The following is a 16,806-nucleotide window of genomic DNA, read 5'->3' as shown; positions in this document are numbered from 1 at the left end:
TCATTAACTGTTTTTTTATTTTAATACACTTTGAATGATAGTTTATAAATATATAAATAAAGTGATAGTCCAACCATGATTTTCTTCGTAACCTCTTAATAGGTAGCATGAATATCTTTTTACATCGTCTTAATAATTTATAAAAACGAGATGAATCAATCTTTTTCCAAAATAATTGGGTAACATTTCCTTTCTTCTTTCTTCTTCTAATGTATATTTATATAGTTTATAGATAGGTCATTTTGTAAATTTTTATTCAGACTATGAAATTGGCCGATATCAGTTAATAATAACCGAAGCAATTCGTTTTATCCTTCATCATAATATCTTCAAAACTAACAAAAAATTGAGATGGGGGCCCACCACCCCACCTCACTTAATCCCACCCCACCATTATTGTTATGGTTCTACCATGTTTACTCTTATTATTTTTTTAAGTTATCTAACTTTTATATAAATACCTTTTATTATTATTCCTTATTTTATTTCTTTGTTGTTATCTTTAATGATTCTTTTTTTTCTTGAGTTTATTTAATTTCGATTAGGATTTCTTTTTGTTGATGGTATTCCCCTTTACTTTAAATTGCAGTGGTTTTTTTGGTGTTATTTCCTCTTTATCTGTTAACTTTTTCTATTGGAATTCTTTTTTTTCTACTATATATTTCTTTTGATGTAGCTTTTATATGAGCTCAATCGAGCAGCAGAGATTCAATACGTGTAATTCTAATAGAAATTCTAATAGAACTGAATTAAAAATTAAATAACAGTTGCTTAGAAACTGTCAAAACAATGCATAAATATAAATTATCCATATAAATAAAAATGTAAATGTTCATTTGTTCACACACACACACACACACACATACACACATACACACACACACACACACACACACACACACACACACACAAAGTAAGTGTGTGTGATAGGAAAAATTAAATAAAATATATTCCAGAATTGTATATTAAGTAATTTTATAGAAATAAGTATAAAAGATTGGGATCGAAAAACATACATAACTTATCAATAACTCATCAACTGACAAATTTTAATAATTATCAACTGGTCTCTAAGATAATCTAACTTAACACCCCTCTGGATTGTGGGCTACTTGAATTCATCAATGTATCAGCTTGTGAAGTGTTAGATTCAAAATGCGGTGTAACTAACAAAAAACAAACCGAAATACGGAAAGCTACAAAAAATATTGTTCGTCGGATAGAGTGCAAAAAAGGCAAAAAAAAACAATTCACATTCACATAAACAAGTCAGCGAACGGTTCGTTAGCGAGTTTCGGCTCACGAAACATTTAGCTCCCTCTGTGAACTTAAACTGTATTAAAATTCTAGCGGTATAAATCGAGGGGTATGTTGAGTGCTCTCTTACGGGGTTTTTCTAAAAAAAATGAACGCAAGTGGTCCCAGACCTCTATTTCACTTAGGTTTTAAGAAAAACGGAATAAACCAAGAAAACTTTTCCCGGAAAATATACTTTTAAGGTTGGAAATAAAATAAATTTGTTAATTTCCAAATAAACAAGAATTTTTAATTAACTAATAGAGAACTAAAATTTGAGATATTTTAAAGTAATATTCACTTTTGAAATGTGGTGCTATAGGAGAATGTTAAAAATCAGATGGATGGATAAAGTGACAAATGAAGAGGTATTGCGGCAAATAGATGAAGAAAGAAGCGTTTGGAAAAATATAGTTAAAAGAAGAGACAGACTTATAGGCCACATACTAAGGCATCCTGGAATAGTCGCTTTAATATTGGAAGGACAGGTAGAAGGAAAAAATTGTGTAGGCAGGCCACGTCTGGAATATGTAAAACAAATTGTTAGAGATGTAGGATGTAGGGGTGGGTATACCGAAATGAAACGACTAGCACTAGTAAGGGAGTCTTGGAGAGCTGCAATATATATATATATATATATATATATATATATATACCTATAGTGTTATATACCGGGATAGAATAAATAAACATCCCGGTAATAATTAGTTTATTTAACTAATATACAAAGAGTTATGCACGAAAAATGTAATAAATATTTTACGACGTGTTGTGTACGTGACATAAAAAAACGTTTATATCATATAAACATAGGTTTGGGAATTCTTTTGTTAACGAGTGTCGGCTGGCGAATGATTTCTTCGTGAATTCTGAGTATTGGGTAAAATTAATCCAGTTTCATTCCCATTATTTTTTTTTAAATTTTGTTCACAAATAATTTTTGATTTTAGATAGATTAGATATAAATAGCAAGGATATTTTTCAAATAAAGAACAAATTCAGTATTTTTTTTTTTTGTAGAATTTTAGTTTTTAAATAATTAATCAAGGGTGTAGCACTATTTTGGATCGCAGTACCACAATCTACATAGGTTACTGAGTAATTAAAATCTTTTCATAATTTTATCGTGTATATAGTTATTTCTGTGGCATTTTTACCAAACACCTACTTTTTCTGAAAAACGTGCTTCTAGTATTTACGAATTAGGCTTGAAGCCGTCAGGGTTAAGTATAACTTTGTATTTAATTATTCAATTAATATTAAAATATTTATACAATAACTATTTTAAAATTTGCAAAAATAAAATTTTATTAGGTATATTTTAATGATTTTGAAAACACTAATATCATCATCATCATAGTTTTAATATAATTTTGTACAAAAAATTACAGAAATAGTTAGTAGTCGTTTATAATCAACATTAACTGTTTTTTTTTTTATTTTTAACACTTTGAATGATAGTTTATAAATATATCAAAAAAGTGATAGTCCAACCATGATTTTCTTCGTAACCTCTTAATAGGTAGCATGAATATCTTTTTACATCGTATTCATACCTAACGATTACCTCGCAGTAATCGTTACCTTCATGGTTGCGAGAATAATACTGATAAATAACAATTAAAGTACTAAGCTTTATAGAAATCTTAAAAAGAAACTAAATTACCAAAGACAGAATAGTAACAACCATGCTAGCTAATGTACACACACCTTTGACGACGAAAATTTCCAAATTTATTCTATTGCCATAGTAACAGAAATTACTCGTAATTTAATTTTTTTTTTTTTCTTTAATGGATATTTTTAATTGACAACTTCATCCCCAACGGGGGGATGAGGTCTCGGTCTATGCTTTTTAACTCTCCCAGGGATAACACAATCCCTGCAAATTTGAAAGCAATCAGTTTGCTGGTTTTGCGTGGTGCGAGAACAAATTGACAGACAAACTTTCTTATATATATAAGATAAACTGTAGGGAGGAAAGCATTTTTAAGTAATATATTACAGTTGATATTAGCCCAATTTTGTTTTATGTACGAGTATAGGTATATATTTATACATTTTTTTATGCAACAGGCAGAGAAAAACAGTAAAAGTTTAACATCAAACAATTTAAAAAGAAAAATATGAAGATGGGAAATGAAAATTATCATTTTTTTGTAATAGTTTAATTCTAATATAAAAAATTAAAGAGGTTCTTTAATTATATAATGGTATGTAAATATTCATCATACTTGAGATTAATTTTATTCATAAAACTTAATAAAACATCATAGTAAATTAGTTAACATATTAAATAAATTTAATAATTCCATATTTCATCTTGGTATGGTTTATGTGGTTGAACTCTAAGATATAATGTAACACAGGTTTACATAATTTAAACAGTTGTACAATACTGGTACCATTTAAATTACTACATTTACTGGTTGTGGTCCCTTATGTAGTGGCAGAGAAGTTTCCAGTTGATTCATACAAAATTAATATATGTAGTTAGGTACTTCATAATAGTGTATATTGTGCTTAGCTTAATAAGGATTATGATTTATTAATATAACACGGTCGGTTATTATGATCATCTACAATAAGATAAGACTTTATAATACTGGTGTACATAATAGAATTATAATACTATTATAACCAATTAAAGTTTTTATTAAATTCTTAATATAAGAAAGAATTCATTCAATTAGTAATTCAGTTATTTTATGTAATTTATTGTGTTTGTATATACAGTATCCTTTTCTTTCTTTTGCCTGTTTAGCCTCCGGTAACTACCGTTTAGATAATTCTTCAGAGGATGAATGAGGATGATATGTATGAGTGTGAATGAAGTGTAGTCCTTGTACATTCTCAGTTCGACCATAACTGAGATGTGTGGTTAATTGAAACCCAACCACCAAAGAACACCAGTATCCACGATCTAGTATTCAAATCCGTGTAAAATTATCTGGCTTTACTAGGACTTGAACGCTGTAACTCTCGACTTCCAAATCAGCTGATTTGGGAAGACGCGTTAACCACTAGACCAACCCGGTGGGTTGTATATACAGTATCCTGAGGAGCAGTTGGCCAACCTTAAGGGGCTGAATCAGGACATAAAAATAAACAAAAATGTCTGTGTAGGCAGATGCTGTATTTCGGCTTCACTTTGTCCGCCATCTTGTGTTTTTCAATCAAGATTTATAAATTTAGAACCGATTGAGATATTTTAATGAAATTTGTTTTTTATATTTGTCAGTACCTTCACTAATTTAATTAGTGATTAGTAATAGATGGTGATTATATAAGTAATTACTTAAAATGGAAAAGTGAAGAAGATTGAGTTCAGAACGGGAGATGAAGTATTAGAGAAGGTGGAGGAATTTAAATACTTGGGCAGCACTTAACTTAAGACCTACCTTATACCAAAGAGATGAAAACGAGGATAGCAAGTAGTAAGGAAGCGTTTAATAGGAGAAGAAAACTGCTGCTTAGAAAGCTGTAAAGCTGGGGTTTAAGAAAGAGATTGGTTATATTTGGAGTGTCATGCTACATGGAGGTAAAAAGTGAACATTAAGCAAGTTGGATAGAAGGCGAATTGAGGGATTTAAGATGTGGGTGTGGTGTAGAATGACTAATGTCAGATGGCGTCGCCCTCGAGCTGTTAAGACCGAGACCCGGCTGGGGCCCCTTGGAGGAACCGGTGTGGGCCCCCTTTGGGGGATACTCACATCGGTGGCAAGGCATTAAGACCGAGTCCCGGCCCCTAAGGTGGGGTTCAAGAACGACATAGTCGGGCCTGGATACCTTGCCATAGGGGTTAGAGGCAGGCACTGAAACTATCCGTCGGAGTGGACAATCCCATGACCTGTGCTATGCTTCACGGTAAATCCAGCCCAGAGCGGTAGGGAGACAAGCTAAAATTTTATATATTTTATTTACGTAGTACAATGCTGTAGCTATTGAAATGTTATCAACAAATGAGTGAAATAAAATAGAATGCGATAAACAAACATTCAATTAACCATATCTAATGATGCTATTAAAATAGAAATTAATTTGGGTTGCGGTCGAACGGAATAAAATAGGGTCAGTGTCGTTAGTAATTTACTGGATTACTGAAACGTTGAAAGTGTAACTTTTCTTCCTGGATAAACAGCTGACTAGTCTGTAATTTAATTTACTTTAATGACAATTAATTAATTATGGGTATATGTTTTTTTATGCTTATATCTTTGATTTCTTGCTATACGGTAGTGCTAATTTATTTAATTAATCACATAATTTATCAGAAGTGATTTTTCAATATGTTTATTTTTATTTAAAATTAAATTTTTTCTACACGTAGTAAACCAGGAGTCTATGCAGTGCGTCAAAAAATATGGCGTTTATTTATCATTCGTAAAACAACTTTTAAATTTATTTTTGGAAATTCAATCTTGAGTATTCATTCTGTATTATTATTGTTAATCTTCTGTGTGTCTCGGCGCCAGTTACTGGACCCGAGACTGAATAATCTAGTCTCGACAGTACTTAATGTGTTTATTTTTACTGTTTAGTCTGCTAACACGGAGTACCTGGATATAATAATAATTTTGTTAATAATGTAGGACAACTTGATCGATTAGTCGATGAGTTTAAAGCTTTAAAAAATTTGCTTCATAATAACAATGAAATATTGAGAATCCTCTTTATTTATTGTACACCTATCTTTTTCGCTAATATGCAGTTTCATTTTTTTACTAAAGTTTTTCTGCAAACAATTTTACATGTTCGATAAGAAAATACATGTAATGAAAAATAATCGTTTTAGATCGTGGATGTACTGATATTTGTAAGTAGAAATTTGTGAATAGATCTCATGCGGATATAGTTGATGGTCACATATTCACAAGAAAATAGTTAACAAATTCGTTGTTTTATAAGCAGCAGTCCACAATAGCAATATATAGGACTGATAAAAAATCAAACACTTCTGGAACAGACACTATGTCAACTGTATTTGATAGAGGTAGTAATATTAAGCTTCTCTTGCGTAATTTAAGTGAAAAAATAAAAATAAATTGCTTTAAGCAGTGGAACGAATTATATAAATATTAACGGAAACGAATTATGTAAATATTAAAAATTAAAAAACGAGACTGCCGAAAAAAAAATCATTGTTGACAAATATTGCTCTTTTTCTTCTGGTTTGGTTCCATCGTGATTTTGTATTATACTAGCAAATACCCCGTTTGAATTTTGAAAATCGAGCCATTGTTTGCAGAGATATTATAAGATCACTCAATTGCATCTCCCAAAACAGCGTCCCAATTTGTTACCGGTTGATGGTGATGATTGGTCTAGTCTTGCACGAGGTGCTTGCATCACCTCACCACTCTAGCCTTACACGGCAGTCCCCACAGGAAGCCCATTATTATTAAACAGAATTTTTTAATATATTATTTTATTTTACGAGAAGTTATCTCTAAAGTAAAGACCGTTTCATTGTAAAAATATTTATTCTGAAAACTTAATAAATATTTTTTATTTTTCCTAAACTACATACCTTATACTGCTTCTCTTTATAATCGCCACATGAACTAAGACATATTTCGTAGCGATACACCAGCTTCAATATACCCTCGTCGTATTCTTCTGCCCCCAGTTCATTTAGCCACTGATTAACAGCATTTTTAAGTTCATTGTCACCTGCGAATTGCTTGCCACTGAAAAATTCTTTCAATTTCCCAAACAAATAGTAATCAGAAGGAACTATGTCCGGACTATATGGTTGGTGATCGTAAATTTCCCATCCAAATATTCTCAGTAAATCACGTGTCGAACCTGCAACATGTGGACGTGCATTATCGTGCAGAAGGTCAGCCGCCCACGTCGCTGATTTTTAATGGCGCGCCGTAACTTACGTAGAGTTTCGCAGTAGGCTTCTGCATTTGTCAAACCCATCCCAAAAGACTGTTACCATCAGTTTACGTCCAAATGGCTGTGGCTTGACCTTTGTCGGTCTGGTTGATGATTTAGGATGACGCTATTCACTAGACTTGCTTATTTAATGAAACAAATAAGCTGTTTTCTCTCTGCCGTGTAATACGAAATCCATGTTTCATCGCCGGTAACAATTGAATTAAGGAACTCATCACCTTTTTCTGTGTAGCACATCAAAAATTCTAAAGCAGATTGTATTCGGATTTTTTTGTGACGTTCCGTTAAAATCGTTATGACGTTAAACGCTCATGAACAGTGCGATCTTGAAACATTAGGAAAAACAAGGGCCAGGTCGGAAATCGTTGAGCGACGATCTTTTCTGATTTCATCATCTACGCGTTTCACCAAGTCCTCAGTGATTATCGACGGCCTCCCCGAACTTCTTCATCATACACATTCATTCTGTTATTTCTAAACCTTTCACATAATTTTCGATTGTGTCTTTCATTCATTACATTATCACTGTACACAACAACCAACTGTCTATGAATTTTAGCCGGCTTAACGTTTTGATGTTTTAAAAAAACGTATGACTCCACGTATTTCACAGTCGGAGACAACATCGATTTTCATATTCATTTTATAACGTAATAACTTACACGTGATAAAAGATACTACAACGCGATAATTACAGAAAACAATGCAGTGTGTACATTACTATCGTGGTCATGAACGATACAGGTTCGCCAACCTTAAGGAGAGAAACTTCCCAGCGTTCTTTACTTTAGAGATATCCCTTGTATTTAACGTAGATTTAATTCTATTATTTTTGTAATATTATTCATTCGATTGATTTGAATTATTCACGGCAAATCTCTACTACTATATATATAGGCTTTAACAGTCACTGTAACGTAAAAATTCCAACGCGGAATCTTACATCTAAATCGGTTCAGCTGTTGAGCTGCTACAGTGGAACAAACATACATACATACGTACGTACATCCTAAATACATTACACTCCTTTCTGGACAGTCTTGTAAAATACAGACGATTTTATTGTAAGTTCAACGTTGGTACACATGCCATTCTATCTTGTCGCAGTGCATTTAAAAGAATCTTAGAGAAACGGCATCATGTTTAAAAAACAAAAATCACAGACCCATCCACATTTTTTCGTACTCTAGTAAACTTCGAAGCGTCGCACCATCGGACAATACAAAGGAATTCATGTCGGCTTACCACCACCCAACTCGTCCGTTATTCTGATTACATCAGACCTTAATGTTCGAATGATGGTGCTCATGGATTTTTATTTTCATTCCTGTGATTTCGATATTGCCTGATTTAACTGGCAGAATTCTATTACCGGAGTTGACAACGGTCCTCATCTTCATGAAAGATCACTCATTGAGACTATAAAACATTTTCATCCTATGTCACACTAATTTTGTGATATATTATTATTTTTTTTTTTTAAGATAATTTTACCTCGTTATGAGGAAGTGCTGAAAAATTTCCTTTTACCAGAGACAGATCATCGTAAAATTAATTTTGATAAGGTTGGGTATCAACAAGATGGCCGTAAGTTTCAATGACTGAAATGCCTTAAATGTTTTCGGTATGCGTTATTTCAAGATATAGTGTCTTTTTGGGGTCTACTTACACCCCAGTTATTTCAACATTATCTAAATTCAAAAGTCTGTGTTGGAAAATCTGGTGTCAGCTATTCGTAATGAAGTAGCGGCAACTTTAAACAATACAATACGGAGAGTAATGTTAAACTTCAGGGACGTTTACAGGAACGTGTAAGGAGTAGTAGTTGACATTTATTGAACGTAATTTTCAACCTTTAGAATGTAAGAGATTTAAATGAAAATCGAAAGTAATTATGCTCCAAATGAATGTGTTATTAAATTTTTTCATTATTTAAACATTATATATAAACAATAAACAATCCAATTTTTTTATTTATTTAAAATCTTCCGGTTTTTTCTAATGGTTTCTCTGTTTATATATATGTAATTCAAAACTCAAGCGGAAGTCTTTCTGAAAATTAACTTTCACTTACGGTGTGTGACCGAAGGCCGTATTTCCTTACTCGGTTTTTGCGCTATTATAAAATTACAAGCTCATCTATAAAGATATAACGTGAATAGTTTAGTAGTTATACGCTCATAAAAGTATTAGTGTATAATTAATTTTGTGGTATTCTGTAGATGTCGAGTTACACGTGGGTGTTGACGTATATTCTCAAGGCAAATGAGTCGCTGTTGTAGTCTTGTAAACGGTAACCTCGTACAACCTATAATCAGTTTTAAATCAAGTATTATTTATAGAAGACCCTTTCGCAATAGAAATTTAAGTGCCTTTTTGTGTAAAACTTCTATCCTCGATCATTTTTTATAAAATACAAAATATATTCAAAACAACTAAAATCGGTGGAAAGGTTGGCTGTAATGCGCCAACCTATATTTTCCAGGCCCCTTCAGTTTTAATTTATTAGTAAAAATGCATCCCAAAAAAATTGAATTTTTAGAATACTATTTATATTTAGAATACTATTTTTAAAACACACGTCGGAAAATGTCTGGGATTATTTTCATAGCTCCATTTGTTTTGGATCAAGGGCAATTTGTCTAAATTTCTACATTATTCTAGGAGATCAGGAAGTTTCTAGTTTTCTTGACCTTACGACTTAGATTTTGACAATTTAATATAACATTTCTGACACCAGAACGTAATATTTTTATATATAATTATGTCCCTTTTTAGAGAAAAACATTTTTATTTATATAGATGTACTCGTATTATTAAATTCTATAGGATATGTTTTCAGAATCCGTTCAAAATTTTACTAGTGTCCTTACTGAAAAATAATCGTATGGCGGTCCCGTAATTTTGGGATTAAAATTAGATTAAAAAAAAATATTACTTAATATAAACTGATATATTACAAGTTTTTTACTTGTATTTTGTTTCATTGATATAATTCTAATCCGTAATGAGGAAAGAAAGCCTCGAACCGAAAAGGATTAAAAACGATTTTGTTACCGGTTTCTCAAAATTTGTGGAAAATTTCATAAATTCATAATACCAACTTCCCCGATCTGCACAGATCTCTCAAGTGATTTTTTTTTTTGCAAGTGGAAGGAGGCCTTGTAAAGAAGAATTAAAAAAGATATTTTACGTCATATTTGTTCGGACATTCTTGGTAAAACTGGGCTACGACCTTCTTTACGGGGCTCAACCTTTTTCGTTAAAAAAAATCATATAATTCACAACAAGCTAACAAAAACTATAGCAAACCATAACACTCGTATGAAAAGGAACGAGAAAATTACTTATTATTGTCACAATCATTAGGAATCGCAGCTTCCATAAATTTTAGGGGATAAGTCTTCCTTGAACAAAAAAAAATTATGAGACCTCTTTTCTCTTAGGCATAATGAAAAACGAGAGAAAAGGGTAAAAAAAAACTAAAAGATTTATCTTCTCCTTGTTTCAAACATTTCCAAACAAAATACATCATGTAAAACAAACATCAGTTCCAAACAACATTTTGAAAGTAAAATAGGATATAATATGTAGAAATTTTAAAAAGAAAAACGAGCGTTTCCAGCGAAAAAAAATGGGATCTTGTTCATCGCAAATTCTGCTGGGTCGTAGTCCATACAGAGATCTGCGTGTCAAAATATTTCTGATATTTTTATGAAACTTAAAATACCACGGACCCTTTTGTTTCAATTTGTCCCGAAATCCATTAAATAAATTGACCTGTTTTAGGAGGGTAGGCCTTAGGCTTTAAAAACTGTTTTTCTTCGCTAATGAACCTAGGGAGAAATTATTATTATACTCTATCCTTTTTATGATCGAGTAAAAAGGAAAGATTTATTTAGAGTTTGGATTGAAAATGTTGAGTGTTGCATCGTCAGTAACCTTTTACGCAATAAAATCCAAGCACTGAAGTAAAACGATTTTTGCATAGGTAAAAGACAAAAAAGACCTTTTTCTTTTAATTAAAAAAAGGGCCAGAAGGTCTACGGGTAAGATTCAAAATTTAATTTATTTTTTTATTATAATTACCTTAAAATATTTGGCATAAATTAGAACCTCCAAATCATTCAGTGTCTTAACTTTTGTAATAGTTGATCGGATCAGTTATGTTTTGCAAATTCTTTTATCTCAAGGATAGGGAAAACGGTATTGTTGCTTATATTCATTTCTTTGCCACAAATGTACAGTAAAATATAAAACACTCCTTCATAAATAAAGTAAAGATAACCCGATTTTCCGAAAGAAGATAGGTGGAAGCTCGTGGAGTGAGCCATAATGTTTTTTTTTTTTTTGAGTTGACTTTCCTGTTTCGCGGTACCTCTGTGATAGGTAGATCATCCTTTTCCCACTGTTTCCTATTTGATATTGATTTCTTCCTCTTGATAATTTTACGGATTTCGACTGGTCGTTCTCTGGATCCGTGCGGAGGGCGTGAGTTCCTAAAGGGTTACTTCATCCTTTCTATTTTGAGTCTTGGTGAGAGGAGAAATACTTTCATCAAGGACCTATGGACCTATCTAAGAGTCGTTTCCCTACCCCAGTAAACAAGAAATGTTGCAATTAAATATGTTAACATTATGGATGTACACCAAAATAAGTCCTGGACATCAAAAATGGCTACGGGATTATTTTTTGTGAAGTGGAACAAACAATACACATCCGTAATATATTCCCCGGAAGGTGTACAAGTTAGTGGAATTGGTGTACAATTTGTACAAGTTGAAATTCTGCAGTGAATCTTCATCTACAAGAGCTTCTACTACGTTGACCATGAAATCATCTCGTGAAAGAGGCCGGCCTTTGAGTATAAGATGTAGGCGTTGAATATGGCGATGTCTAGCATATTATAAAATATTTTTTCCCACTATATTCTGGTTATTCGTGTACATGTTACATTATACACAGATTTGTCTTTATTATCACTCCTCCCATCTGCAAGTTATAATCATTTATTAGTACCAGCTTCATTATTTCTTCTCCTATTCCTGCTACGAATAATTTTGCCTTCCGCATGACAGCTGCTACTTATCAGGTAAAAAGGTTTTCTGGTTTTTTTCTTTGTAACCAACTAAAAGTGTATTTTGTTTTCTAAAATAAATTGAGCTTTGTGATTGTAGTTTAGTAGCTAAAATGGTTTTAGATCGATTTTTGGAACGTTTATTGTTCCCGTGAGAAAAGTGTTATTAATCTTTGCGCTAATGGGAGTTTTGTATAAAAATTATCGGTGTAGATATGGTAGCCTTTATTTAATAAATTAGACAACAGATGCATTATAACTTTTTCTGTGAATAGATCATTGCAATCAGCTAAGAATTGTCTTCCACTATAATACAGTTCAGTATGATTAATGTAACTGCTTTCACTTTCACAGATTTCAAATTTCTTTATGCCGAACCTTGCGTGCCTTGTATTAGGCGTATACTGGGTATGAATAACCTGTTTCTCATACCTGTTATGGATTCATCAGTTGACAATTTTTGTTTGGGTATAAAATGTTTTTTGAAGGACTCATTCATAAAGTCAAGAAATGATCTCACTTCATACCATGGGACGTGATCTGTTTGGCCTGGAGGAATATAAACTTTAGAACTAACATGAAACATTGCTGAAAACAATTGAAATCTTTTCAAAGACATGGCACTAGGAAAGAATGGTACGGCTCGAGCCCTAGTTGTACTCCAGTAATGTTTCGCATTATTTTTTGGATATAGATCCGTATTTACTATTAAAGGTCCTTCTAAAGTTCTGTCCTTCCATTTTTGTAGCCTAGAAAAGGATCACATCTTCCCTTTGTCTTGTGAGGGAAATCACGTCAGTTACCTGGAAAAGTCCTCGCAACCGTCTTTTGGGACCAGAAAGGTTTATTTTCTCCATGAACATCGCACTGTGAATTCTCCGTACTACTGCTAGTTCTTGGGCATAGTGGAAGCCGTCTAAAGGAATAAAAGATGCCGTCAGCCGACCAGGGATGAGGTTCTCCTTTACAACCCCAGGCCTCACATAACCCCTAGCACTCGGGATAAACTGGGCGAAATTTACTGGAAAACCTTGGAAATTCCCCGTATGATCCAGATTTATTTTCCTGCTTTATTTCCTTTTCTTTGGGGCATTGAAGGAGAGATTGGCATGACAACGCAGTTTGTCAGTCTCTCCTTCAGTTCGTGAGCGATTGGCTCATGACACGACCTCAGACTTTTTGTGGAGGTCCACATGCTTCCTTTCCGTTAGGAAAAATATGTAGAACTTCAGAGAGACTACGTAGAAAAGCAGAAATATGTTTTGCTTTTTTTATTTTATACTAATGTTAAATACAATTATTGTTAAATACGGTTTATATTTCACTGACGTAGCCTTTTTTTTATTTAACGTACAGTTTGGTAACGAAATGTTTAATTTGTATATGTCTGTTTTACTGAATGTCTATCAACCGTATGTAATAATTTTAATTCATTATAATTTGTCTAAAATTTATGCCTTTGGGTCAATTCAGTTGTTTAAATTATATATAAATGTATTTTATTTTATACGTAAGTGGTTTTATATAAGTACTAACTAACTGCTTGTTATACCACTTTAATTTAATTTATAAATAAACACAAATTCCAAACATAGCGAACGAGTAGAAGGCGGTGTGTTTGATTGTAACATAGATGAAACAGAAGAGTCGTATTTCTATTGTGTAGGTATATGCACTAGAACCCACCGGGTTGGTCTAGTGGTGAACGCGTCTTCCCAAATCAGCTGATTCGGAAGTCGAGAGTTCCAGGGTTCAATTCCTAGTAAAGACAGTTAGTTACTTTTACACGGATTTGAATACTAGATCGTGGATACCGGTGTTCTTTGGTGGTTGGGTTTCAATTAACCAGACATCTCAGGAATGGTCGAACTGAGACTGTACAAGACTGCACTTAATTTACATTCATACATATCATATCAGCCTCATTCATCCTCTGAAGTATTATCTGAACGGTAATTACCGGAGGCTACACAGGAAAAAGAAAGAAAGATGTATGTACTACAAAAACATTTAAAAATGTTGGTTTAAAAGTATTTTACATCGTTTTAATTACGTAAAAACTATTTTATTTGGCTTGGAATAGTTAATATTTTCTTTAGATTTGTGTATAGTCTTTCTTATTTGGATTTATTTTAGTTATGTCCGTGTAAAATTTATTATTTAAAACTATTCTTTTTGTTTTGTTCTTTATCTTAATGATATAACTTAAAAAAAAAAAAATTGAATAACATGAATAGTAAATAGTCAAATTAAATTTTTTTAGGTACCGTTGATTAGTAATTAGTTTGTAGAATTATAATTAGGACCGGTGTTAGATAAACGGCTAAAGAACTTGCCAGTGCGCGTGCGCAAAATTGAATAACAGTACGTTTTCTTTTTTGTGTATATATCTGACCTTTCATAAAAAAAAGTATGATGGATAAAAGTTGTTATAAATAATTAATTGTATAATTTTATTAATTAATTCCTTGAACTTTCTTTAATGGGAGAATTAATTCTGTGAAAATGTTTTCCTTTATGCAGGCCTAGAATAAAGAACTAAGTTTTATTGGATAAATATTTATAAAATTAATGTTATTATATGAACCGTTTTAAAAGTTGTAGCATCAAAAAGAAAAACGTTTTTTAATTGACGTATGAAGCTCTAACGGTTCGTATAATAAAACATTATTTTTAAGTGCTTTTAAAAAGACGTTTACATTTATACATTCTCTATGTTTGCGCTATGGTATGATGTGATGTGCGACTGCAATAAATGCTCTGGACTATAGCATGACAATTTACGTTGTTTGAATTGAACAATTTATTAGAATTGTCCATTCTGTTATGAATTAAAAACTAATTTTCTCAAATATGAAGAAACATTAAATGAAATTCTATAAGACCATTTGAATGATCGAAATTTAGATTTCAAGTCCCCCTTACAGTCAGCATCGAAATCCGAAGTGCATCTTATTGGATTGACAAATTTTTGAAATGTATGAAAATATAAAGGACTTATTTTCTTTGTTTGAGCTACCATTATTTATACGTTCCAACCGAAGTATAGCTTTTTATGTCATATACTACTACTTTTTAATATTTATCCAAATCTGAAACCAAAGCAATTGTTTTATTTTGAATTTAATCCAGATGTTCTGCACATTGATTTTACTGGCAGCGACTCCTCTCTCCTCCAGATTAGTTCGTAAAATCTTAAATACTGTCAAAATATTTAATACTGTAATACCATAATACTGTGTGTTTCAAAATGAATATCGGGGTTTTAAAATAATGTAATATTTTTCAGCTTTCACGCAAATCGATTAGTTATACATGAAATGAAAGAGCAATTCAAAATATGTTAACTGTGCGCAAGCCTACAGATTATGGTTTACGTGCTAGCTTCGCAAATTAAATGATCACCGTGATGATGAAGACGTTCTTTATCGTATCGTATTCATGACGAACCAGTTTTTCATGATAATGGAAAAGTTAATGAAGTTTTTCATGTTAATGAATAACACGCCATAATATGCGTATCCGGGTGTCAGAAAATCCTCACAAAATAATGCAATGTGAACGAGACTCCCCAAAACTCAATGTTTTTGTATAGTATCCCGACGCCAAGTTTACCGGCCGTTCTTTTTCGCGGTAAAAAAGTGCGTCTGGAATGAACTAGCTTGTTGAGCTACAACTGTGGCTCTTTCCTCAACTCAGTAAGAACCGCAGAACATTATTCGGCGGCAAGATGGTGCGCCTTCTTACTAGCATAACGCTGTACGTGATCGGGTGAATGAAATTCTCCCCGACTGCTAGATCGGTCGCCGGAGACCAGATATTTGCCGTTCGCCCGATCTGATCCCGTGAGATTTGATTCTTTGGGAATTTATAAAGGTTCAAGTATATGTGCCACCGTTATCAGCTGACCTGACCGAATAAAGACACAGGACTGAAGCAGCTGTCGCAACAATTATTCCAGACTTGTTGATTAAAATACGGGATGAACACCTATCGCTTGGGTGTGTGCCGTGTGACGATTGGTGCTCGCATTGAATACTTATTGGAAAAAGTGTGTGAGTTGCTTTCATTTTATGTGTCATGTGTTAATGTAAGTAAAACCTAATAAATATTACATAACTTGAAAAACCCGATATTCTTTTTTGAAACACGCGGTACTATTAGAAAATGTAAATGAAATGTAATTGTATGCTTAAACTACGTTTGTAATTAAAGTAAAATCATGTTTTCCAAATAATATATTTGTTCTTCGCTTCAGTCATGATGACTAATGCATTTCTACAATGTCACGGTTGCAAAGTTTTTCCTGTGAGAAAAACCAATAGGGAGAAAAACCCCTAGTCTGAACCATTTACTATCAAAATTTCAAGCTTATTGGTATGAATTTTGATGTAAAAAGTTAAAAATTTTGAAATTTAAACAAATTTTGGCGATTTTCATATTATTTAATTATAAATTTACGTATATTTTAGTGCTGGTATATTTAAGAACTATTGTAATAAGTACTTCCTTCTGTAATCCATTGAAGT

General features: G+C 32.4%; 1 protein-coding gene across 3 annotated transcripts in view; it reads left to right on the top strand.

Moving 5' to 3' along the window:
- plx (PTB_TBC1D1_like and TBC domain-containing protein plx) overlaps nt 1–16,806 on the top strand; it is a 344,267-nt gene that overhangs the window by 106,081 nt on the left and 221,380 nt on the right. The window contains exon 3 of one of the 3 annotated variants that reach the window (XM_075368470.1): nt 3,373–3,509. The exons of the other annotated variants lie outside the window; for them this stretch is intronic. Coding sequence (XP_075224585.1) covers nt 3,507–3,509 — 3 coding nt within the window. The 5' untranslated portion in view covers nt 3,373–3,506. The remainder of the gene's footprint in view (nt 1–3,372; nt 3,510–16,806) is intronic. 3 annotated transcript variants of the gene reach the window in all.

The sequence above is a fragment of the Lycorma delicatula genome, chromosome 6 (assembly GCF_047948215.1).
Source record: "Lycorma delicatula isolate Av1 chromosome 6, ASM4794821v1, whole genome shotgun sequence".
NCBI classification, from domain to species: Eukaryota; Metazoa; Arthropoda; class Insecta; order Hemiptera; family Fulgoridae; genus Lycorma; species Lycorma delicatula.
Note: the sequence above shows the minus strand (reverse complement) of the source record. Positions and strands in the feature narration are given on the sequence as shown.